Source organism: Artemia sp. Qi Xiang Cuo, chromosome 2 (assembly GCF_049724085.1).
Source record: "Artemia sp. Qi Xiang Cuo chromosome 2, ASM4972408v1, whole genome shotgun sequence".
Lineage (NCBI taxonomy): Eukaryota > Metazoa > Arthropoda > Branchiopoda > Anostraca > Artemiidae > Artemia > Artemia sp. Qi Xiang Cuo.
In genome coordinates this window covers 59338894-59365449 of record NC_142795.1, presented here as the reverse complement: position 1 = coordinate 59365449, position 26556 = coordinate 59338894, and the positions used below count along the sequence as shown (strand labels likewise).

The following is a 26556-nucleotide window of genomic DNA, read 5'->3' as shown; positions in this document are numbered from 1 at the left end:
TCGACGATGCCCGATAAGCGAAATAGATGATCCTGATTTATTGTTTCACAAAAGTCGGCAACTGTATAAAGATATGACAGGGTTTAACTCATTCATAAAGAAGCAATCGGCAGCTAATAGTGGAAACAAATGAGCTTATAAGTAAAACTTGATAGTGAAGTCCTTTTGAGACTTGGGCACTTCGATTCTGATTCTAAGAAGATTCAGGATTTCTGAACAATCATCCCATCAATAGTGACAACCATGATTATTGAGGCAAATTTATATTTCATACAGTAAAACAGGACGAAATAAACCTCATAGATTCTTTGCATGCTTGTAGGAGCTAGATTTAGTAAAAATAGACATGTTGATTAATATTTCCCTGAGAAAAAGGCCATTAGCACTTGGAAACTAAAAGCAGACCATCAATTCTAACTTTTTCTGCATTTATATTAAATACTATATATCGCTAACTTCCACTTGTAACTATTTAAAAATCACACAAAAAGTATTAAATTTTGATTTGCCTTCTCTTTTTGGGCCAAGATAATAAAAAACCCCGTAAGAAACCTAAGACGGATTCATTATAATTGCTCTGATTTAGAGTTAGTTTATTTTAGAACAAAACACTCAAAATTAAAAGTAAACCCTTAAAATAAAGTATGAGAGAATGGTGGATGGAATAAATAAATTATTTTCAGTCAAAATATTCTTTTTACAGACAATTTCTGTTTACCATTACCGCCTATGAGTAAAAACCCAACATGGTGGTATGGCTATAGAAAATTGTTTTGACCAACATTAATTTACAAATTTACCCTCCATCCTCCTCAGTTACAATCTGATCGGTTCTCGACACAATAGACAAAAAATATGCAATAAAAATAAAAAAGTGTTTTCAAACTGACGCATACTATTCAGTACTTTTCATACGCTGTCAACCATTGGCATTCCAAGAGTGAGTAACAAAATAAATCCAAACGTGCCACAGAGTAGAAAAAAAAACAACAAATACTACTTTTTCATAAGATAAAAACAAAGAGAAACCATGATACTTTTGGTCTAGTCTCAACATCTTTATTACAAACTTTAACTAAGAAGACAAAATTAAACGCATAAAAGTCAAATTATCTTTCTCTTTGCAATCTACTTGAATATGTTTTTGATACTAAATTCCATGCGTCCATATACCTATCCATACACATTGCAATGCACTTCTGAAAAAAAAAAAAAAAAAACATTTTACCAGTTATTTTTCAAAAAAAAACAACACTTGAATGAAAGACAAGCTTAACATAGACAGAACAAGAAGTGGCTGTCAAATTTACGGACCATCTCTATGAGTTTGACAAGTTATTTCTGACACTTTCACAAGATACATAACGGGATTGTTCAAACGCTGTAGATGCAGCTATTATTGAATAATAGGGGTAGCTATAAGTACCGTACATGCAATTTAAATTGACATTCTAGGCCAGAATGTTATTATGTGCACCATTTTGTTTTAACAATTTGTTTTTTTACCAAAACTCTCCAAACAGTATAGCCAATAAAAAAAAAGTCTGGTAGAATTTCAGTTATAATGCACTCTCTGAAACGCAGTTCAAGTAAGTAATTATTTGTCAAATTACAGCAAAATTATTCGATGGACAGGTGATGAAAAAGGACAATTATTTTTTTTTAATAATACTTTCAAACAGTGCTCATACTCACCAGGTTTTAAACCCCAAATCTGTGCGATTTATTTTTAAAGCATGCCTGGCAACAAGGTGAGGAACTCTCCCTCCCCTGAGATCGATATGAACGGCCCCTTCCACTAGCAGAAACTCCCCCTCCCTGCTAAATGTTGAACCTGGGCGCACCTATGTTCCAAGGTTTACTTGTTCTCAGTAATATAGAGTTAATTTTGTATGTTGTTTGAAATATAATTGACATGTACCTTTTTTTTGTCATAATCTATAATATTTTGAATTTAAACTCTATTTTTTTTTCGGTTACCCATTGAACACACTAAGATCATAACACCTACTATGCTTTTACACAAGAGAACTGCACTCTGTGAGGAAATCTCCATGATCGAAAACCCTTAAACTTGTGCTGGAACCCCACCCCCCGTCTCCTAAAAATACTCCCCTTCCCAGTCACCTCTGAAAGTGATAAAAAGAAAGGTTTTTTTTTTTTTAAACTACCAAGTGAAAAAATCTATTCAAATAGAAAGCTGATCCGTTAACGATAGAAGCTATTTACTGTCATTTCAACCCAAGAAATAATTACGAAACACATTTTTAGGAATTACAAAAAAGTGCTTGATACCCAGACGTGTCTTCTTTTCTCTCTCCAGCTCTAGCCAGTTACTGGAGCATCGCAGGGGCGCTGAAATGGGTAACCATCCGAATTTCTAGGAATTAGTGTTTAGCGCAATCGCGCTGCCTAAGTAAAGAACGATGTTGGCAAAATGTATTATTTCTTTCTTTAGACCAGGGCACTTCGTATCGAATGAGTTGTCGTAAAACTTCGAAAAGGGCTCATTCGAATGGAAATTGGAGTGGCTTGTGCCCTTTTTAATAGTCGAAAGTGATTGGAAGGCAACTAACACCCCTTCCACGCCCACCATTTCCCCAAACAATCAAAATTTTGAGATAGCCATTTTGTTCAGCGTAGTTGATTTCTAGATAGAAATTATGTTGTTGAGGAGGACATTCCCCCACAGCCCTCAGGGCAAGGGTTGTAAGCTATGCCCTGGGGGCATATAAGGTTTTTATAGAAAGTGTTGTCGTAGAAACTTCAAAAATGGCTCATTCGATTGGAAATTCAAAGAGCTAGTGCCCTTTTTAATAGTCGAAAGTGATTGGAGGGCAATTAGTCCCCCTTCCACGCCCACCCTCCCATTAGCCCATAATGTTTAAAAACTAAATGTTGCTTTAAGACTAAATCAAAATGCACTGTGTTAATGTTAATTCCCAATAAGGCATCTCAGCAATATCCCAGAACGGCTAAGGGTTTTATGTTCAAACTTTCGGGGCTACTTCTGCTCTTAAAATTCAACCAAATCAAAATAACGTAAATATATCCAAGCTATCAAAGAAAGTAAACAGATTTTTTTTGCGAATGGTATCGAGTTTTCTATTTCAGGTCAACTAGAGGAGGTATTAAACACTACTATTTGTGTCCAGATTTTTAAAACGGTGTATGTTGTTAAAAATCGCTGAAAATTTTTCTCCAGCATACAAATAGCAAACCAAACTATAAAGTCTTAGAAAAACGAAAAATTTTTAGGTATTATTTTCTTTTTCCCTGAAAAGACTATGTCAATATAAAACGAACAGAAATTAACTAAAAAAACTTTTTCCACAAAATAAGTTATTCAAAGAAAAGTAAAGAAATTCGTTAAACCAAAAATGAGCAAAAATAAAATCAAATAATCTACCTAGCGTGAAACTATCACATATGTGCATCGATAAATAAATGAAACTCAAAACGAACAGAAATTACAATAAATAACCAAGCCAAACTAAAAATGAGCAGAAATTAAAATGAGTAGGGCTCAAAACCCCTATGCCTTCCCAACGCCAGAACATAATTTGCACTTTACTGAAAAAAATACAAATGAATTTGCATTGCCAGTTTAATATACATATACTGATATTTAGTAATCAAAATGTTAATATTATTTGATTTATTAAAGTTATAAAAGTCAAAACATTTATATTTTTTCAGTAAAGTGCAAATTATGTTCAGGCCTTGGGAAGGCATAGGGGTATTGAGCCCTACTCATGTTAATTTCTGCTCGTTTTGAGTTTGACTCAGTTATTTATTGTAATTTCTGTTCGTTTTGGGTTTCATTTATTTATCGATCCTCATTTGTGGTAGTTTCACGCTTGGTAGATTATTTGAGTTGATTTTTGAGCATTTTTGGTTTAATGGAGTTCTTTACTTTTCTAAAACCTATTTTGTGAAAAAGTTTTTTTAATTAATCGCATAAAGCGTCATTTCCTGATTGATCTTATGAGGAATGACCCAAACAAAATGTTTTTACGCAACTTGAAAAATCAGACTGAAAGAGCTTAAGGAACAAGGTGTAAAATCAAAAGTTTTCTCTTGCCCCTTGGCAAAATCCTTACCCAAGCACTAGTTGAAAAGCTCATAATTTGCAATAAAACAAAACAAAAAACACTTTATCAGGCCTTATTAGCTCAGACTTATTATTAGGCCCTTTTTTGAGTTGAGTCAAACAGAGTTTGATTTAAATGGGGGGAGGAGGGGGCTGATATAAACAGGAGGTCAGTTGCACAAGGGTTCAGTTAAATGGTGTTGAGTTGCACGGGTGTTCAGTTGAACAAGAGTTCAGTTAAATGGGGATCAGTTACATGCACCATTTGCTTTTAATAATTTTTTTCTAAGCAATGTTTTAAAACAAAGATGAAAAAATGTTCGGTATTCAAACAAAGTATTCAAACAAATTCTATAAAAGCAATGTTTTAAAACGAAGATGGAAAAAATGTCCAGTATTCAAACCACAGCATATAAATTATAGGCAGTATGATCTTTCCCTATCTCACCCATTATAAAAATCCGGACCGAGGTGCGAGTGCTCCGGAGAAACTAGAAACATAAGCGACATTAGATCTTTTCACGGGTAGACAAGTCAGATTTCTCTTGAACGCCAAACTTGGCTTCAACGTTGGAACACTAAATTTTGAAGAAACTAATTTTAAATTAATTTATTCCAATACATACATGAAAATCGGTAATTAGTAGTGCAATGTTATTATTAGATGTTTTTAGGAATTAAAAGTAGGTTTCGAAGTCTCAAGTTGGTTTGAAAGGCATTTTGAGAAAGTTTCTGCCGAAATACGTGTTCCTGGGTAATTGGACCGCTGATGGCAGATTAAATGAGAAGAGCTGTTTGTATGCGCTAATGCAAGAATAAGTGGGAGGAGCTGTTTGTTCGCACCGAGAATGAAGAGCCAGAAATTATCTGCGGTAAACTTACTGCTATATCTTTATACTGTGATTCAAACAAAGTATTCAAACAAATTCTATAAAATATAACTTAAGTGATTTAGGAAGAGGGCAAGAAAAGGGAAGAGACAATTAAATTTTTTTAAGAATGGACAATGCCCCCTAGCATATTGTGAAAACTTCTCACCCCAATAATTACACAGAAAGAATATAAACAAATACTATAATACAATACTATGAACAAAGAAAATTTGGCAAAACGGAAAATCTAGTTTTTTTATTTTTTTTTCCAGTAAAATAAAAAAATTTATTTGAACATAGGCTAATACATACCTGTTCAGAACTATCTAGAGAAGACCCAGGTTTAACAACACATTTTTTGAAGCATTTGTCTGTCATTTTCTGCAAAAGAAAAACAACCGTAAATCATTATAATATTACATAACTATATTAACAATAGCTTTTAAATGCCAACTATTTAGGATGTATTAGTCTTTGGCTCTTTTTTTTCAGAAAAAAGTACAAGTTTAAGGAGGGTTTAGTATTGTGTAACCTGTTTTCTATGGAGAGGGCAAGTGCAGCACCTACCTCAGATTGACTTGAAGGATTCCTTCTTTCAAAAAGTTAAAAAATTTAAATTAAAATTTTAATTAAGGAAGTTGAAAAAGTGACATCAATGTGTCCTTCCTTTGTTTTTGGATGTCCCCAGTCCTCAAGAAAATTATATGAATTCCCCATAAGGACTGAACCTGTATGTATTTATGATCATGAACATGCCTGCACAAAAAGGGCAAATTCTCTTGAGAGGTCTGGCCATCCTTTCACTGAAAATTAAGAGATAGCAACAAAAAATCACTTTTCTAATAACCCCCCCCCCCCCAAAGGATTGCAACCACTATGGCTACTGAACTATTGATCATCACGATCATAAAAAAAAGATATCCTCAATCGTTTCCTTCTCTCCAGTATAAAAATCAAAAGATTTGAATAATAATAAAAATAGTTAGAAATTTAATAATGAAAGAATTAAAAATTTCATTAATTTTTTTACTGAAATAAATATTTAAAAATAATACAAATTTTTATAATAAAAGAACTTAACAATAATAATAATCATAAAAGAACTAAATAATAAGCTAAGATCAACCATGCAACTATTGATGAGCTGCAGTGGACAAACAGTGTCCATGGTTTTCAGTTTTGAAAATCTTGTGCAAAGGGCATTTTTTGCACTGCTATTGTTTGCCCACTAAGCGGCTGAAAAAAGTGCCCAAAAAAGCTACGTGTGTTCTAGGCTTAAGGCTCAAGACAAGATTGGCACTTTTTACCAATCATTTTTTGCTGTTGCTGCTTCAGAGCAGACACACTAGGTGATGAACATACTACCATCACAATATCAGTCACTCATACTAGATCGTAAATACATCATAAGTCTTTTATTTATTTTCATTGAGAACAATTGAAGGAAAAAGACAATCCCCCCCCTACACATTGGAAATTACATTGTATGTCCTTCCTCTATCTTAGTAGGAATTAATTACACATACAGTCATTCAGAGGGGACAGTAGTTAAACTAGAAACTGTTCTGAAAACCAATAGGTGAACATTTTTTTTAAATAAATGAATTCAAATTTTGTTAAAATATTATTTAGTTTAGGACGCATAAATTGAATCAACGCTCATTTTATTTATTTGTAATAAATAGGCATTGATTTGCATAGAGTTGAAGGCAGGGGCTAATTTGGGCCCAATCCCCTGACATTTCAAACTTCCTTGGATTCCTGGACACTCCCTAATCAAATAAAAAAACAAGCGTTTTTTTTCAACTGTAAGTAAGGAGCGACATTAAAACTTAAAACGAACAGAAATTATTTCGTATATGAAAGGGGCTGTCCCCTCCTCAACGCCTCACTCTTTGAACTAAAGTTGTTTTGTTTTTTGTTTAAAAAAAATAGAGTTTGTGAGAAAGAGTCTAACTTTACCGTAAAGCGCGAGGCGTTGAGGAGGGGACAGCCCCTTTCATATACGAAATATTTTCTGTTCATTTTAAGTTTTAATGTTGCTCCTTAATCTCAGTTAAAAAAAAACTTGTTTTTTTTTAACTGAAATTAATTTCTGAACGTTTTTGAATTAATCCAGGTTTTGATTTTGGCTCACCGTACATGAATAATTAAAACGAAATTTGCATATTAATTTTATTTTTTTGTTAAATGGCTTTCTCGAAAGTTATTGAATTTTATTTACGAACGCTTTTATTAGTAATAAATATATGGGGGGGTTCGCCCCCTAGTCAATACCTCGCTCTTTACGCTAAACTTCAAATTTTGTCCTAATTTTTTAAGAATGATCCTTTAATCACAAAGGCCGTTAATTAGAATAAATAGTTCTGATGAAAGTACTAAAAAAACTTTATCATAAGGAGCGAGGTATTGACTAAGGGGCGAACCCAATCATATACGCAATAATTTCTGTTCGTTTTGAGTTTTGATCTTACTTTCAGTTGAAAAACTTGTTTTTTTTTATTTAATATTTGATCGTTTTTTTAAATAATGCTGGGAAATCCAGTGCTCCCTTCATAGCAATGTCCCTTACCCCAGGGAAAGATCCTCCCATTTAACCCCAAATCCCCCCCAACTACCAGAAAAAATCCCTCCTGAAAACGTCTGTATACTTCCCAATAACCAATACTATATGTAAACATTGGGCAAATTTCATAACTTGCAGCCATTCCCCTGGGGACTGTGGGGGATTAATCATCCTTAAAGACATAGTTATTATATATTTCGACCATGCTGAACAAAATGGCCATCTCAAAGTTTTGATCGGGTGACTTTGGGGAAAAAAATGAGCATGGGGGAGGGGGCCCTAGTTGCCCTCCATTTTTTCGGTAGCTTAAAAATGGCACTAAAACTTTTAATTTCTGTTCGAATGAGCCCTCCCGCGATATTCTAGGACCACTGGGTCGATACGATCACTCCTAGAAAAAAAATAAAAAAAATAAACACAAATCTGTGATCTTTCTTCTGGTAAAAAAAAATGCAAAATTCCAAATTTTTGCAGATAGAAGCTTGAAACCTCTATTGTAGGGTTCTCTGATACGCTGAATCTGATTTTGTGATTTTCATTAAGGTTCTATGACTTTTAGGGGGTGTTTCCTTCTTTCTTCGAAAATAAGGCAAATTTTCTCAGGCGCGTAGCTTTTGATGGGTAGGACTAAACTTGATGAAACTTATACGTTTGAAATCAGCATAAGAATCTGATTCTTGTGAGGTATCTATTGGTATCAAAATTCCGTTTTTTAGAGTGTTTGTTACTATTGAGCCGAGTTGCTCCTTACTTACAGTTCATTACTATGAACTGTTTGATTATCTAGCATTTTTTTCTTTTACAATTGTCCCTTCCCAGGAAAGAAAATCATTTATGACTTCCAATATAGTTTTTTTTTTATGATATAACCTCTGCAAACACACTCATTCATCAGCTGTAAGAAAAATAATAGCAAAAACAAACAAACAACAACAACAACAATGAGCGCGTCCCCTTCCATTTCCTTCTGCTTCCATCTCAGCACAGGCATTAAAATAAACGATCGTTTATTTGCCCATTGTTTATTGTAGTGACAGTGACAATAGATGGGTGCATTGCTGCCATCAGTGTTTGTTTTACCAAGCGTTTTTTTTTTTTTTTTTTTTTACCACCCAATGTGCCAGTAAAATAAATGGTCGGTAAAAAAAACAGTTTTTTAATGAGCGTTTCTTAGAGGTGCATAGGATAGTATTGCAATGGACAGATTGGGCAATGCTTGGTAAAACAAACATCAATGACAGCAATACACCCATCTATTGTCAATGCAATAAACAAAGGGCGAAAAAAACTGCTATTTATTTTAACACCTACAGCAAAATGGAAACAGAACAAAATGGAAGGGGACATACTCAGGAGCAAACCCAGCAATAAATTTTGGAGGGGGATGGACAAATTGACTGAGGGAGTGTAATATTGGTTAAAAAAGATAAATAAAGTTTTTAGAATATAAAGTAAATTCTTTACTGAGACAAAACTGTAAATATGTAATTATAAAATAAAATCAAGTTGCCTTTTTTGTTGCGTAGTTTATCCGAAACGTCTTCAGCATTGAATGGTATGTCCCTGTGTATGGACAATAAGGCCAATCCATTAATCCATTCCTGACCTAAGGCGCTCTGGGTGTAAAATTTCACTCTTCTCAGGGTAGAAAAAGAACGCTCGCATGTAGCCGTAGTGACGGGAATTGTTGCACCAATAATCAAAATCGATGCAAAGTGGGGGAAATTTTTCTTATCACATTCTTTTAAGTACATTATGAAATATATTGATGCCACATTTCATGAATGTATCCAAATTCTCCTACCACAGATCTAACTCAGCTTGCAAGCTTCCCAAGCTTGCAAGCTGTCTGCATCAAGAAACCAAAAATTAGTCAGAGTATCCAATATACCCTTTGTTTTTTTTTCTTTGTTGAGGGAAATACAGTGCTGAGGAAGTGGGCATTGCAGTGACTCCAGCAACTTCCTGTGACTAAAGACTTACTGAAGCAACTACTGCAGGAAGTAGTCCATAAATGCAATAAACACAGAAAGTTGGTAATACATTTCAGGATACTCTGACACTATTGCATAATTATCCCTACGCGATTCTTTTGGAGCCCATCTGGGCATCTAATGCTGATTTCAGCATCCTGACACAGTTCAGTTACTTCAGTAACAAGTGGATGAATTATAGCTTCATAACTCTCTCTCTCTCTCTCATGTTTTTAACTTTACTCTTAAGATTCTCAGCATGTTTGAGAAAGTATATGAGATCAATAGTTTCTGATTGCAAAGATGTTCACAAATTGTGTGTCAGACTAAAAACTTTACTGACAGTAACCATAGTTGCAACAAAACAAAACTGCATCCACATAGCCTTAAAGATAATAATGAACATCTCTTTAAACGAAATGATTGCTTTTAAATGCTCGACCTATATAGTCTTACAAAATTTGTTCGACCTTGTTCTTTTTGTCTCTGTGATAGGATTACTTTCTTGAATAATTTGTTTCAAAATTGCAGAGCATTTAGGTGAAACTCTAAAAAAATAATGACTTCTTTCAAAGTTCCTAGACAACTTCTAATAACATGCATGTTGCACAAATGACACAGGGCTAAGTTTAAGAAGTGAGTTGGACAGTGAACATGGACTGCATGGGGAAAACTTTCATGGGCAATAGCAGCACAACCTTGAAACTGGCCACTCACAGATAGAGCCCCATCATAGCTTTGCCCCCTTAAGTATTTAAAATTGATTCCAACTTCACCTAAGGTTTGTATTAACCAACTAAGGTCTGCTACCAACCAACTGTTTCTTTTTGAAAAAGTCTATGATTGTTGATTTTTTGTTTTGACATGATGTACAACTAATTACCAAACAGCGGCGTAGACTTTTATACAAACACTGAAAAAGCACACATGTGATTTAAATGAAGTCTAACAATCTTAGGAGCCAGAGGTTATAACAGCACATGGCTTACTTGGCAGCAGCCTGGCATTGTTCCCAACTGCATTTTCATAAAACAAGAATTCTCATGTGGAGATCATCACACATTACCTACTTTGTGTGCATACCTTACTCTATATCAATTGGATTAAAATCTGTAATGAATTTGATTAAATTTTGAGACAGTTATGTTTTAAATTTTATTTTATAAAATAGATAAATAATTCTTTTTCTTATCCTCATCACAATATGATTTATGGAGTACACTATCCTTTTGTATTAGTTCAGATCTATAAGAATATCAAACCTACAGGACGAATTCTCCAGTTTTTTTTTTTGGGGGGGGGGAGGTGTATCCCCATTATCCCCCTGGGTTCACCCCTGGACATACTCAATGTTTCTTTTTTGCTGCTGATAAATGATTGTATTTGCAGAGGATAAAAAAAAAAAAAACTAAATTGGAAGTAATATTTTTTTTTTCTGGGAAGAGAGAGGACAATAGTAAAAAAAAAAAAAATAGACAATTTGATTAGGAGGTGCCTAGAATTTCAAAGAAGTTTTAAGTGCCAGGGGATTGAGCCCAAATTAACCCCTGCCTTTGACCATAAGTAAAACAAACCCTATTTATTATAAATATATAAAATGAGTGTTAATCTAACTTATGTAGCATAAACTAAATAACAATTTAACGTAAGTTAAATTCATTTATGTTAAAAAAATTTCTACCAATTGGTTTGAAAATTGAGAAGGGGTATTACCTTTCTAAGCATAGAAAAACTAAAATATTTAAAAATTTTCCCTAAGGGCTGAAATAATGACAGACAAAATAAAGCTCAACTGGTCTTCTAGCTACAGGGCATGTTAAAGGGCGTGCTGGATATTACCACCAAATTACTTGTCTGCCTAGTTGACAATATATTTGATTAGGAGGTGCCTAGAATTTCAAAGAAGTTTTAAGTGCCAGGGGATTGAGCCCAAATTAACCCCTGCCTTTGACCATAAGTAAAACAAACCCTATTTATTATAAATATATAAAATGAGTGTTAATCTAACTTATGTAACATAAACTAAATAACAATTTAACGTAAGTTAAATTCATTTATGTTAAAAAAATTTCTACCAATTGGTTTGAAAATTGAGAAGGGGTATTACCTTTCTAAGCATAGAAAAACTAAAATATTTAAAAATTTTCCCTAAGGGCTGAAATAATGACAGACAAAATAAAGCTCAACTGGTCTTCTAGCTACAGGGCATGTGTGAAGTTATATTAGTTGATTAATAACTCTAGTAACTTATTGACCGTGTTCGAAAAGAAATGAAACAAGTGACATTTTTTCAAGTGCTACCACCAGTGATCATGTTAAAACCTTTTGTTTATTGTATATTAATTCATATATATATATATATATATATATATATATATATATATATATATATATATATATATATATATATATATATATATATATATATATATATATATATATATATATATATATATATATATATATATATATATATATATATATATATATATATATATATATATATATATATATATATATATATATATATATATATATATATATATATATATATATATATATATATATATATATATATATATATATATATATATATATATATATATATATATATATATATATATATATATATATATATATATATATATATATATATATATATATATATATATATATATATATATATATATATATATATATATATATATATATATATATATATATATATATATATATATATATATATATATATATATATATATATATATATATATATATATATATATATATATATATATATATATATATATATATATATATATATATATATATATATATATATATATATACATATATATATATATATATATATGTTGCTATTTACTTAGATAGAGTTATGTTTAGAATTAACTGCCATGTCACATTAATAGAGCGTCAGGTGAAAGTATAATTTCAGTATTAAATGTAGAATAGTGTGTTTTCAATTACTGGTATAGTAAGCGAAGGCATAATGGTTAGTAGTAGTAGGAGAATATAGTCTCAACCATGTAAAATTAATATTAGGAGAAGGGAGAAAATCTTAAAAAGTCGTATAGTGTCTAGTATGTAACCATAGAAAAACTTTAGTCTGGTGAAGAGACCTTAGAAAAAAAAAGAAATGTAATACAAGTATAAGAATAACAAAGTAAACAGGAGTGAATACATAAAAGTATTAGTTGTATAAAATATCAATCAAACTTGTGAAGAGCAAAGCTTAACCACATAACAAAAAAAATTCAAATAGGACCGATCAGGAGGATAATGATGAGGACATCATTAAATAATGGGAAGGGTAATATGTTGCATAACCAGATAACAAAAAATTCAAACCCTTTTTTCTTTCCTAACCAAGAAAGTAATTACGGCATCTCAAACAAATTCCCGGTAAGCTATTCCGGTATTCTGATAAGCTGTCACAAAGTATTTCATGAAACATTCCATTGTAAATTTTCAATGTAACAAAAAAAAAGTAATACAATGTGACATATTCCAAATCTGTACAATAAGCAGAGTAAGACAATGTATCTTATCGAGGAATCTTAATGAACAAAGTATTTTTAGAATATTCAATTTTCAGAATTCTAACAAAGAGAATTGAAGCTTCAAATATTTACTTAACAAATACTAAATATAATAAAAAGTTTTAGAGAATAGTTGCAAATTCTTCTCAGCATACATTCCTTTCAAATGCTGACAAAAGAGGATTGAATATTTGCATATCCGCCTGACAGATTCTAAATGCAACAAAGAAAGTTCTAAATGCAACATAATATTTTCAAAATATATTCTAACAAAAAGAATTGAAGCTTCAAATATTCGCTTAACAAATCCTAAGTGCAATAAAAAATATAACATAATAGTTGTCAATGGAATTTCAATCCTTTTTAGCATAAATTCCTTTCAAACGCCGACAAAGAGAGCTTGTCTTGTTGTGTCACGGCTTGGGAATTCATAATAAGGAAGGAGGCGTTGGCCAAGAATAATTTGGTCCAATTGTAGCTCAGACTTTGCTATCCCAGAGGGAAATCAGAAAATATATCTTTGTAAAAATATGACAAGCATTCCCCCAAAAAAAGTCTGGAGAACGTTAAAATTGATGTTAAATTCTTACCTTATGTTAGTGATAAGACTCAAACTATGAACTATTTGATATAGTTACTCAATATAGTTACTATATAGTTACCTATACTCAATAGATTATTGTGTTTTAACCCCAGCCATTCGTCCTGGAATATTGAAGTGCTGTTATCTTGTCCATTCGTGTGTGCATTCCTGTCTTTACCCAAGTGAGCACTAATTATGGCTATTACATTTTACTTGCGTCTATCCATGTTAGTATGTCTCAGAATTAGTCCTGTGTCTCCATTTTGCTTGTGCAAGGAATCTGACCTCCATGACCTAATGTGTAGATACAAGAAGCAACCTAATAAGCAGCTACCCTATATCTTATGGCTATGCTGTTGTGGTAACGGTTCTTCAACAGTAGAATCGAAAGTCAAGGGTGGTTAGTCAAGAAATACAATAAAAGCCACTTAAAAACATTAAATTAAAAACTCCCCCCAGTAGAGGCACTAGCCATTTCAATTTCCAATTGAATGAGGCCGTTTTGAAGTTTCTACAACAACGCTTTCTATGAAAACCTTATATGTCCCAAGGGCATAACTTACAACCCTTGCACTGAGGGCTGGGCGGGAGGGGGTTAATCATCCTCAAATACCTAATTCCCAGAACTTTCAACTGCATTGAACAAAACAGCTATCTCAAAATTTAGATTGGATGTGTTTGGAGAAAAGGTGGGCATGAGAGGGGGGTTAGTTGTCCTCCAATAACTTTTGACTATTAAGAAGCACACTAGCCCTTTGAATTTCCAATCAAATGAGCCCTTTTCAAGTTGCTACGACAAATTTTTCTATAAAAACCTAATATGCCCCCAGGGCATAAATTAACACCAGTTTTAAGAGGGCTATGGAGGTATTGTCCTCTTTAAACGATAAATTTACGTCTGTAAATCAAGTACCTAGAGAAAAAGACTTGTACAAAATTTTTGATTAGAAATCCTTGTGGAAACATTGGACAGGTAAGGGATATTAGTTGCCTTCCAATCACTTTCGACTATTAAAAAGGGCACTAGCCATTCCAATTTCCAATCGAATGAGCCCTTTCCGAAGTTTCTATGACAACTCCTTTGATATAAAGTGCCATGGTCTAAGGAAAAAAAAGTAATACATTGTGCCAACATTGTTCTTTACTTAGGCAGCAAAGCATTTCTTTTGGGAATATCTTGTAGTAACCTTGTTTAAATTTCGTCAGAAAGCAACAGGCCCTTTCGAAATATAGGTGACTCTGTTGAAACTTCACTGAACATGTAAAACAAATGAGAAACAATTGGTGTTGAAAACAGAGGGTCCTCTGATGAAAACAATTGTTGAATTTATGGGTACTTTCTCAACAACAAGATATTTTGATGATTATTATTTCTAATAATATTTCACTTGAAAAAAACCATAAAAATATGTTTTTATTAAATTTTAGTTTCACTGATTTGATGCTAGACGCTAGATTTTTCCATTATCTGAGGAACTTGGAATATTTTTAAGCATTTGACTTGGTTGATACCTCCATCCTAATTCATTTATCACTAAATAACTTAAAAGTAGACCCTCTCTTAGTAAATTTTGTAAAAGTTTTCTTTCAAATAGATCCCAAGCTGTAAAATACATAATTTTTTTCTCTGATCCCCTCCCTACTTTGTGTAGAATTCCTTAAGGAACTTTTTTAGGACCAGTCTTATATTTGGTATTGATTAATGAAATTGGTAAGAGATTCCCTCAAAGGTGTTAATGTGTAGATTACCTACTGATCCTCAAAGTATGACATAGAAATATCAAAAGTGGCCTCATCAAAATACCACCCATGTTTAGGACAAGGCTAAGAATTTACATACAAACGTAAATTCCACTAAGTCAATTATAATAATGATAAACTTCTTAAAATTCTTGAAATCCACTCCCATTTTTTTTAGACCCTATTCCACCCAAACTGCTAGCGAAGCATGTTAAACTCCTCAGTGTCACAAATTTTTAACGATCTTAAGTAGGGTATGCATATTTCAAGGATTCTGGACTTTCCAGACAAAGGATAGTCAAAACTAAAATTTTTAAGGTGAATTAAGATGGCAGATTAACCTTGAAAATGGCCAAATATTGATAGCATTTTACTGTGAACGACAAAGAAATCTTTGCTGGACCATTAAAGCTGAGAGGAACCAGGCCATTCCAGATAGCATTTGGAGATACTAATTTTGTGGCAAATATGCAAAAATGTGGAAAAAAGGCATATGACCTAAGTCACACAATTACACTCATATGGTTATCCAAATTCGCTCCTATACCTGAGAATTTTTCAGCTTTTGCTTCTGTCTGAATAGTTTTTTATAAATTTAAAGGGCATGTTGAATGCACAAGGATCCACCCACAAGCATTCCCCAAGTATTTCAACACGTGTTAAATTGGGTTCCTACTAACATCAAAAACATAACTTTTTGTTCTGTTGAATTTGTAACTTAAAACGGTCCAATTTCAGAAAATTGGAGTTTTGTATCCTTTTCTGAAAAACTTCAAACTTCTAATCAACAGTAAGATTCCTAGATGTTTTCCCTGCATACTGAAAGCCTTTTTAAACTAAAAGTCTAAGTTAGGCCTTCCAGAGTAGAAAAAGTGTTTTCTTTCAAAAAGTGTCAAATCATGGGTGCCTTTATCATATTTAAATGTTCATGGTACACATAAGAGAAATAAATATCTGGCTAGTTGGATACTATTATCAAATTGCTCTGAGAATTTACTTTTCTGCCTAGATGGATATATCTAAAAGAGTCTAAGATATTCTATTATCTAACTAGTTATTAATTCAGGCTGTGAACAAAGTTCAATCCTTATTGAACTAGGCAGATATTTAGTATGCAAGTAGACAATCAAATATTCAGCTAGGAAGGTATATGTGTAAGACTCTTAGAAATAGTATTATCTGTCTAGCTGGATAATTTATTTTGATTAATCAAAAAAAAATTGTGTACAAAATAATTTTTTCAAAAAAAAAAGTAAAGAACTCCATTAAACCAAAAATGATCAAAAATAGAATCAAATAATTTACCAAGCATACAACTACCACAAATCAGTATCAATAAATATATAAAACATAAAAGAAACAGAAATTAAAATAAGTCAAACTCAAAACAAGCAGAAATTGATCTGAGTAGGGTTCTAAACCCTATGCTTTCTAAAAGCCAGAATATAATTTGTACTTTACTGAAAAAATGTGTATCGTCAGTTTAATATACATATTCTGATATTTATTCCTTAAAATCTTAATTAATTTTTGATTTATTAAAGTTATAAAAGTGAAAACATTTAAGAGTTTATTTTTCAGTAAAGTACAAATCATATTCTGGCTTTTAGAAAACATATGGTTTAGAACCCTACTCAGATTAGTTTCTGCTCGTTTTGTGTTTGACTTATTTTAAATTCTGTTTATTTTCGGTTTCATGTATTTATTGATACTGATTTGCAATAGGCTCAATTGTATGCTTCGTAAATTATTTGATTCAATTTTTGTTCATTTTGGGTTTAATGGAGTTATATACTTTTTTTTTCGAAACTTATTTTGAGCTGAGTTTTTTTTTTTTTGTTTAATTACTGTTCATTTTATATTGACGTAGTCTTTTTCAGGGAGAAAGACTGAGCCTCTTTTGAAGAACCTTAGCCCTGAGGGATGTGGGAGGGGGGGGGTTGTCATCCTCAAAGACCTAATTTCCAGAGCTTTCAACTACGTTGAACAAAATGGCTATCTGAAAATTTTGATTGGATGTGTTTGGGGAAATGGTGGGCATGAGAGGGGGGTTAGTTACCCTCCAATCACTTTAGACTATTGAAGAGGGCACTAGCCCTCTCATTTTACAGTTGAATGAGCCCCTTTTGAAGTTTCTATGACAGCTATCTATAAAAACCTTATATGTCCCAAGGGCATAACTTACAACCTTTGCCCTGGGGGCTCTGGGGGTTTGTCACCCTCAATTACATAATTTCCAGAACTTTCAACTACTTTGAAAAAAATGGTTATCTCAATACTTTGATTGAATGTGAACGTGTTAGTGAAATGCTGGGCGAGAGAGGGGGGTTAGTTGCTCTCCATTCACTTTTGACTATTAAAAGGGCATTAGCTCTTTCAATTTTTAATCAAATGAGCCCTTTTTGAAGTTTCTACAACATTACCTTCTTTAAAACCTTATATGCCCACAGGGCATAACTGGCAACCCTTGCCCTGAGGGCTGTGGGGGTGTTGCCATCCTCAAAGACATAATTTCCAGAACTTTCAACTACCTTGAAAAAAATATTATCTCAAAATTTTTATGGTATGTTTGGGGAAATTGTGGGCATGAGAGGGGGGTTAGTTGCCCTTCAATCACTTTTCACTATTAAAAAGGGCACTAGCCCTTTCAATTTCCAATCAAATGAGCCCTTTTTGAAGTTTCTACAACATTGCTTATTATAAAAACCTTATACAACCCCAGGGCATAACTTACAACCCTTGCCCTGAGGGCTGTGTGGCAGGGTTTTCATCCTTAAAGATCGAATTTTTAAAACTTTCAACTACGTTGAACAAAATGGCTAACCAAAAATTTTTCTTGGATGTGTTTGCAGAAAAGGGGGGTGAGAGAGGGGGGGGGGGGGGGTAGTTGCCCTCCCATCACTTTCAACTATTAAAAAAGGCACTAGTCCTTTGAATTTCCAATCGAATGAGCCCTTTTTTAAGTTTCTACAACAAAACGTTCAAGAAACACCTTATATGCCTGCATGGCATAACTTATAACCATTGCCATGAAGACTGTGGGGGGAGTGTCCTGCTCAAAGATATAATTTCCAGAACTTTCAACTGCGTTGAACAAAATGGCTATCTCAAAATTTTGATTGGATATGTTTGGGGAAATGGTGGATGTGGAAGGGGTGTTAGTTGCCTTCCAATCACTTTCGACTATTAAAAAGGGCGCTAACCATTTTATTCTCCAATTGAATGAGCCCTTTTCGAAGTTTCTACAACAGTGATTTCTATAAAAAACCTTATATGCCCCCAGGGCATAACTTACAACCCTTGCCCTGAGGGCTGTGGGGGGGGGAAGAGCTGTCATCCTTAAAAATCAAATTTCCAAAACTGTCAACTATTGTTAACAAAATGGCTATCTAAAAATTTTGACTTGATGTGTTTTGGGAAAAGGTGGGCTTGAGAGGGGGGTTAGTTGCCCTCCAATCACTTTCGACTATTAAAAAAGGCACCAACCCTTTGAATTTCCAATTGAATGAGCCCTTTATCAAGTTTCTACAACAAAACTTTCAATAAAAAATTTATATGCCCCCAGGGCATAACTTATAACCCTTGCCCTGAAGACTGTGGGGGGATTGTCCTGCTCAAAGGTATAATTTCCAGAACTTTCAACTGCGTTGAAGAAAATGGCTATCTCAAAATTTTGATTGGATACGTTTGGGGAAATGGTGGCTGTGGAAGGGGTGTTAGTTGCCTTCCAATCACTTTCAACTATTAAAAAGGGCACTATATATTTCAATTCCCAATTGAATGAACCCTTTTTGAAGTTTCTACAACAATGCTTTCTATAAAAACCTTTTATGACCCCGGGTATAACTTACAATCCTTGCCCTAAGATTGTTGGGGGGGGGGGTTGCTATCCTCAAAGACCTAATTTCCAGAACTTTTAACCACATTTAACAAAATGGCTATCTCACAATTTTGATTGGATGTGTTCAGGGAAAAGGTGAGCATGAGAGGGGGGGGGGGTTAGTTGCCCTCCAATCACTTTTGACTATTAAAAAGGGCACTAGCCCTTTGAATTTCCAATCGAATGAGCCCATTTTGAAGTTTCTATGACAAAGCTTTCTATACAAACCTTATATGCCCCCAGGGCATAACTTACAACCCTTGCCCTGAGGACTGTGGGGGGAGTGTCCTCCTCAAAAACATAATTTTTATCTTGAAATCCACAATGTTGAATGAGCTCTTTTTGAAGTTTCTATGACAACTCCCTTGATAAAAAGTGCTGAGGCCAAAACCAAAAAAAAATAAAAAAAATAATACATTGTGCCAACATTTTTCTTTACTTATGCTACACTATTGGCACTCCCTATGATACTAAGCATAATTGGATATTATTTTTTTTATTCTACAGAATATCTATTGGGCACCTTCACTCTAGCTAGTAAGCTAAAATTTGGAATCTGCCCAACGATTATTCTAAAAAATTTATATTGTATAGAATGTAAAAATAATATCCAACTACAATGAGTATCAAGATAGAATGTCAAGCTAGACAGATAATACTATTTCTAAGAATCTTACACCTTTAACTACCTAGTTGGATAAGGATTAAACTAAGGCCACTGCATTAACATCTAACTAAGTGGATAATGCTTTGTCTTAGCAATCATTGCTAACACAATTAATTATCTTGGTGATTGGATATTATCACCATTTGGCTTTGGGAATTTGTTTGCCTGGTTGGATATATACCAGAAGGGTTAAAATAAAGTAGCCTAGGATATTATCAATCTAGTTAGATGTTGATCATAAACCTAAAAGAAATAATTATCTGCCTAGTTGGATATATATCAGAAGGGCTAAGATGCCCCAAAAAACAATAGTTTAAATATTGCAAACACAATGACAAACCATGGTTTCCAATCCAATTGTCTATTGAAAGAATCTCATTTGACTAGTTTCTTAAGCATCTTCCTTACATAATATGGTGCATGTGTTACAGATAGTACTGTAAAACCACCTAACAAGGGGCGCAGCCCAATCTAGGGACATTTTTCTAGAAAATTTGCTTAGGCCAAGATATCTGGAGAAGTTTTAAGGATACTGCCAAGCTAAAATTACTGTCAGTAAGCCTTTCATTTTTACATAGAATTGTGCCATATTTTGTGTTAAAAAAAAAAATAAATAAAAAGCAAGAGTGGGTAATTTTGATTTATTTTCTAGGTCTGCAAGTGTTGTCTGGTGCTACAACTGGACAACTGAAGCGGAGCTGAGAGCTAGCTAGATGGATATTTATATTGTCAAGGATGACTGTAACCAATTTTCTAAGGAAAAGGTTAAGTTTCTAATTTTTTTTATTTTTTACTAAAATCTGTCTTTTTCAGGTTGTAAAGTGCTCAATCAAGGGACATGAGCATAAGAAGAAAGCAGGTGGACAAGGATGCCCTAGAACATGCTATAGCTGCTGTTTATGACAGAATTTCTTATAGAGAAGCTGGTGATAAATTTGGCATCCCAAAAAGTGTCCTCTATAGACATCATAGTGCAAGAAAAAAGGGTCATAGAATCTTAAAGATGGGAAGACCTCCTGAGATTGACGAGTTTCAAGAGGAAGAAATTGTGAAAAGCTTGGTGACTTGTGGACATATGGGCTATCCCATGACAGCTTTTGACTTGAGATATTTTGTTAAGTATCACCTAGATTGCCAAGGGAGATCATCTGGCAGATTCAAGGACAATATTCCTGGCATGCAGTGGGCGAAAAAATTTCTAGAAAGAAACAGTGGCAAACTTTCAGAGAGAATGGCCTCAAACATAAAAAGAGCTAGTGCAAAAGTGAATCATGCTATGGTTAGGGATTTTTTTTTAGGAATATACTAAACACACAGAAGGAATTCCTCTGCAAAATATCATAAACTATGATGAGACAAATCTGACTGATGAGCCAGGGAAGAAAAAAGTGATTTTGAAACACAGCACAAAGTATCCAGAAAAGATTATGAACTCCTCAAAAGCGAGTGTTTCACTAATAATGACAGGTACAGCAAGTGGTGTAGTGCTGCCTCCCTATGTGTGCTACAGGGCAATCCATTTGTATGATGCCTGGACCATCAGCAGCCCAACCAGTGCAAGGTACAACAGAATGAAGTCTGGTTGGTTTGACAGTGTCACTTTTGAAGATAACTTCCAAAAGATTATTTTGCCCTACTGTTGTTGGCTATCTGGGAAAAAAGTACTGATTGGTGACAATCTTTCATCCCACCTGTTCCCAGAAATAGTCAGATTATGTGAGGAAAACAACATTCTTTCAAGTTCCTTGTACCAAACACAACTCATCTTCTACAGCCACTTGATATTGCATTTTTTGCTCCTTTCAAGTGGAATTGGAGAGAAATTCTAGACAAGTGGAAGATGGGACCAGGAAGAAATTTAAGTGCCATTGAAAAAACTCAGTTTCTAAAACTTCTCAACACTCTTCTGAGGTAAATTGAAGCAAATGCTCCAGCAAACCTCAGAGCTGGTTTTGAAAAGTGTGGAATCTATCCATTTAAGCCAGAAATAGTGCTTGCTCATCTGTCAACTGGTGACCCAACTGACAAAAACTGCAGTGAACTTCAAGACAGTCTTGTTTCTTATCTCAGAGAAATCGGGTTTGGTCCCAAGGAGCCCTTGGGTTTGGCAGATGGAAACAATAACAAAGAAGGCCATGGCAGAAAAAAAAGGCTAATGGTGCCTGCCAGCCAGTGTCAGAGGAAGGGATACTGGCACAACTGGGGAACGGTCTTCTGAAGAATCAGACTCCAAGTGCTCAATGCCAGTAGACAAACCAGTCAATCTCCCATCTAAAACATAGTCACATTCTGCCAAAGAGAAGAATATGGCTAATCCTAGAAAAAAGAAAACTGGTGTGTGTGGTCAGAAAATCAGCCAAACAAGCTTGGTGCAAATCAGAAACCAAGTTATAAAGACAAGTACTTCAAGCAAAGAAAGTGATGACAACCTAGTGACCTATTTTAACAAAGACTGCAGCACCAGTGCTGAACTTGAGGATTACAATTTGCAAGGCTTAAGTTCTTCTGACTTTGGCATAGAATCAGAAGTTTACATAGAAGACCCAGAAAGAGACGCCAAATTGACTATTTGATCCTGGGTTATAGTGAGCTTCCAGGACCCCAGTGACACTCAGAAGAACAAAAGCCAGAAGCTTTACATTGGGAGAGTAAGTGAACTGGAGAATGGGAAAGTCACAGCCAAATTTGTAAGGAAGACCACCTTGCCTTACTTTGCATTCCTGGCAGAGGAGGACAAGGCCACATTCAGAAAGTCTGACATTACAAAATTTCTCCAGCCTCGAGAGTTGACTCATAGAGGGGCTCTGAAGTTCCAAGATATTGGAAGTTTTCCAATTAACTAGATCAGTGCCTAAGATAATTTATGTGATTCAAAGTGCATAAGATTCCATAATTTATGTGATTCACTGCATTTAACTGATTTTTTTTTTAAGTTGTTTTGGAAGAAACTTGAAGTTGTTTTGGAAGAACCTCGTGGTCTAAAAGTGTAGTCTATAACCAATAGTGCCATATTGCTCCAGTAAATGAAAATAAACCTTTTTTAAAACTTATTTATTGTCCCTTAATAATTTAAACAGCAAAAACAAGGTCTAACAATGTGATTCAAGTTACTGTCCCTAGATTGGATACTGGGCCCAATCAAGGGACACCTTTAAAAAAAAATTTAATATGATAAAAAATCATGGATTCTGCTCTAGTTTTCCTCTCATTGAGATGTATCCAATGACATAAGTTTCATTGTTCTATGATGAACAGTTGACAAGAAATTAACAAAAAACACAAAAAGTGTCCCTTGTATGGTGGTTTAGTAAATAAGCCTACCCAGAATTGTGTAAATATTTAGGATACCAAGAATGACCAAGTTTGCCAGGTAAATTTGCAGTGGGCCACATAATGTAGCTAGGATGAAAGTGAAAACATCATTTGATACTTTTTTTATGCTCTTTCATAGTTCAATAATCACTTCTGGGGGTAATTACATCTTGAGCTCTTAAAGGGGCCCCAAAGATATTTTATTTTTGTAACCACACAGAAAAGTTATCAACACTAGTTAAAGTATTGAAAAGTGGTTAAAAACATGTGACTAGTTTATACATATGTTGTTTAAGAGTAATATATTCCCAAAATAATTATTTATAACAATTCAAACCTCATTTATTAGGCAACTCAAATATAAACCATTTTCCTACAGTTTCAAGTTTTAATAAATGCTGTTGACAAATATACAGCTGAATTTTGTGATTCAAAGTTTTGCTATCAACAATTCAGAGTATTTTCTAATTCAAGGCATATATTTACATATTAGGGGCATAGGAGTGGGTGAATTTGCAGTAGGTCATACAATTTAGGTAGGATGAAAGTGAAAACATCATTTGATGCTTTTTTATGCTCTTTCATTATTCATATGAAATACCTTTTAAGGCCTTTTTAAGGGCTCAAGATGCAATTAGCCCCACAAGCAATTATTGAATTATCAAAGAGCATAGCCTCAAAAAGGCATCAAATGATGTTTTCACTTTCATCCTAGCTAAATTATGTGGCCCATTGCAAATTTACTATTTGCCAATGTTTTCCTTAAGTTTGCCTTCAATTTGTTCACAAAGCAATTAATCACCTGGTCATTATGGGCATAGGGAGGGGGGCGGCTGCCCCCTAGACCTTCAAATTTACATTAGATATGGCTGAAAAAGCAGATAGTTGGAAAAGCAGTTGATAAAAGGCCCTCTTTCACACTATTGACTGCCCCCCCCTAGACAATATGCTGCCTATGCCCATGCTGGTCATACACACTAGACTAGTCCTGTCAATTAAAACTCACACTTAAAAGCTCCTGAGCCTTTAGCAACAGCAATCTGTTCCTTAACTTGTTCTATGAGCTGCTCTCTTTGAGCACCAGTAATCCTTCCTTGGTCTATTGTCTGGTAAATTTTTTTCTAATTTTAGAAAATTCCTTCTGGTTTGTGTAGAAAAATTGAATAAGCATTTGCTGTCTTTGATTCCTTTCTAACATCACTTGAAAACATCAACATCATTTGATGTTGAAAACATCATTTGATGCTTTTTTTATGCTCTTTCATTATTCATATAAAATACATTTAAGGCCTTTTTAAGGGCTCAAGATGCAATTAGCCCCAGAAGCAATTATTAAATTATGAAAGAGCATAGCCTAAAAAAGGCATCAAACAATGTTTTCACTTTCATCTTAGCTAAATTATGTGGCCCACTGCAAATTTACTATTTGCCAATTTTTTCCTTAAGTTTGCCTTCAATTTCACAAAGCAATTGATTACCTGGTCATACACAGTAGATTAGTCCTGTCAATTAAAACTCACACTTAAAAGCTCCTGAGCATTAGCAACAGCTATCTGTTCCTTAACTTGTTCTATGAGCTGCTCTCTTTGAGCACCAGTAATCCTTCCTTGGTCTATTGTCTGGTCAATTTTTTCCTAATTTTGAAAATTTCTTCTGGTTTGTGTAGAAAAATTGAATAAGCATTAGCTGTCTTTGATTTCTTTCTAACATCATCTGAAAACATCAACACCATTTGATGTTGAAAACATCATGTGATGCTTTTTTTATGCTCTTTCATTATTCATATAAAATACAGGTAAATATATACCAAATCATATTATTGAGTTAGGAATAAAGTGAATACACCATTTGATGCCTTTTTTTGTGCTGATTACAAATAGAATAATCATTTCTATCAGAGATGATTTTCAGCCCCCCCCCCCCCAACCAAACCCCCACCCCATATGTGCAAATATATATGCTGAATTGACATATATAGTGGGGAGGGGGGGTTGTTATATTTGTGATCAGCATAAAAAAAAGGCATCAAATGATATATTCACTTTATTTGAAATTCAATAATATGATTTGGTATATATTTACCAAAATATATTTAAGGCCTTTTTAAGCGCTCAAGATGCAATTAGCCCCAGAAGCAATAATTGAATTATGAAAGAGCATAGCCTAAAAAAAGCATCAAACAATGTTTTCACTTTCATCCTAGCTATATTATGTGGCCCACTGCAAATTTACTGTTTGCCAATTTTTTCCTTAAGTTTGCTGTCAATTTGTTCACAAAGCAATTGATCACCCAGTCCTACATAGGCTAGTCCTGTCAATTAAAACTCACACTTAAAAGCTCCTGAGCATTAGCAACAGCAATCTGTTCCTTCACTTGTTCTATGAGCTGCTCTCTTTGAGCACCAGTAATCCTTCCTTGGTCCATTGTCTGGTCAATTTTTTCCTACTTTTAGAAAATTTCTTCTGGTTTGTGTAGAAAAATTGAATAAGCGTTAGCTGCCTTCGATTTCTTTCTAAAAGGGATACTTGCATTTTTTTAATGACATTAGCCTCGTTTTCAGGCTCAGCGGGTTCAAACACGGGTTGTTCTCGTTTAGTGCATCAAGCGTTTTCACAAAGCGGGTTCTCATGGAAAACACGGGGTTGAAACTTCACAGCTGAAAACGCTTGATGCTGAGGAATAGAATTACCCTCTCAATTACTCGGACTATCTGTCTTGTTTTTTTTCTACAATTAGCCATGTATTGATGTCTACTGCAAAATAATTGATTTTCAATTCAAAATCAACTGTGTGGGATCCCAATGACCAAACTTCATGGGCTGTGAATTCAGGGTGGTTAGCCATTTTTGAATTTACCACCAATGAACGCAGAACTCGGGTTTGAACCTGGTATTTCTACGGGTCCCAGATTCAAGGAACCCGTGTTCACACACGGGGAGACCCCAGCAGCTGAAAACGCTTAGAAGCAGATTCCTGCTGAACCCGCAACCCTAAAAACGCTTGATGTAGAACTCGATAGCAACCCGTGTTTGAACCCGGTGCCTGAAAACGAGGCTATTAAAAGCATTTCCCACTGACGAGCCAGATTCCTAAAATAATTTCTGAGCTATCAGTATAGCAAAACAGAAAAGCTTATAAACCAATTGAAAAGATTGAATTATCGAATTACGGACCTTAGAAAAAATATTAATCAGACCAAAAACACTCAGTAAAATCCACATTCGTTTTCTGAACGATTTTTTTCGAATTCACAATCTAGATAGGAAATCACGATCCTGACTTTTAGTAGAACACCCTTTCTCTGATGTA

The 26556-nt window shown here is 34.0% G+C and overlaps 1 protein-coding gene across 1 annotated transcript; it reads right to left on the bottom strand.

Moving 5' to 3' along the window:
* Positions 1-1043: 1043 nt before the first annotated feature.
* On the bottom strand, positions 1044-25781 carry LOC148955445 (mitochondrial import inner membrane translocase subunit Tim13). The gene is made up of 3 exons (XM_089108209.1): positions 25576-25781; positions 5278-5346; positions 1044-1199 (listed from the first exon to the last, which is right to left on the bottom strand). Exons 1-3 carry the CDS (start codon positions 25669-25671, stop codon positions 1110-1112), a joined length of 255 nt encoding a protein of 84 aa, XP_088964335.1. The 5' UTR covers positions 25672-25781; the 3' UTR covers positions 1044-1109.
* Between the last annotated feature and the right edge of the window lie 775 nt (positions 25782-26556).

What these genes read in the sequence shown, in the direction of transcription:
- LOC148955445 (XM_089108209.1), bottom strand. Translation starts at nt 25,671, where the DNA reads ATGGACCAAGGAAGGATTACTGGTGCTCAAAGAGAGCAGCTCATAGAA. An exon ending in ATGCTCAGGAGCTTTTAAGT is followed by an intron (nt 5,347 to 25,575) that starts GTGAGTTTTAAT and finishes TTTCTTTTGCAG; the next exon opens with AAAATGACAGACAAATGCTT. An exon ending in CTCTAGATAGTTCTGAACAG is followed by an intron (nt 1,200 to 5,277) that starts GTATGTATTAGC and finishes TTTTTTTTTCAG; the next exon opens with AAGTGCATTGCAATGTGTAT.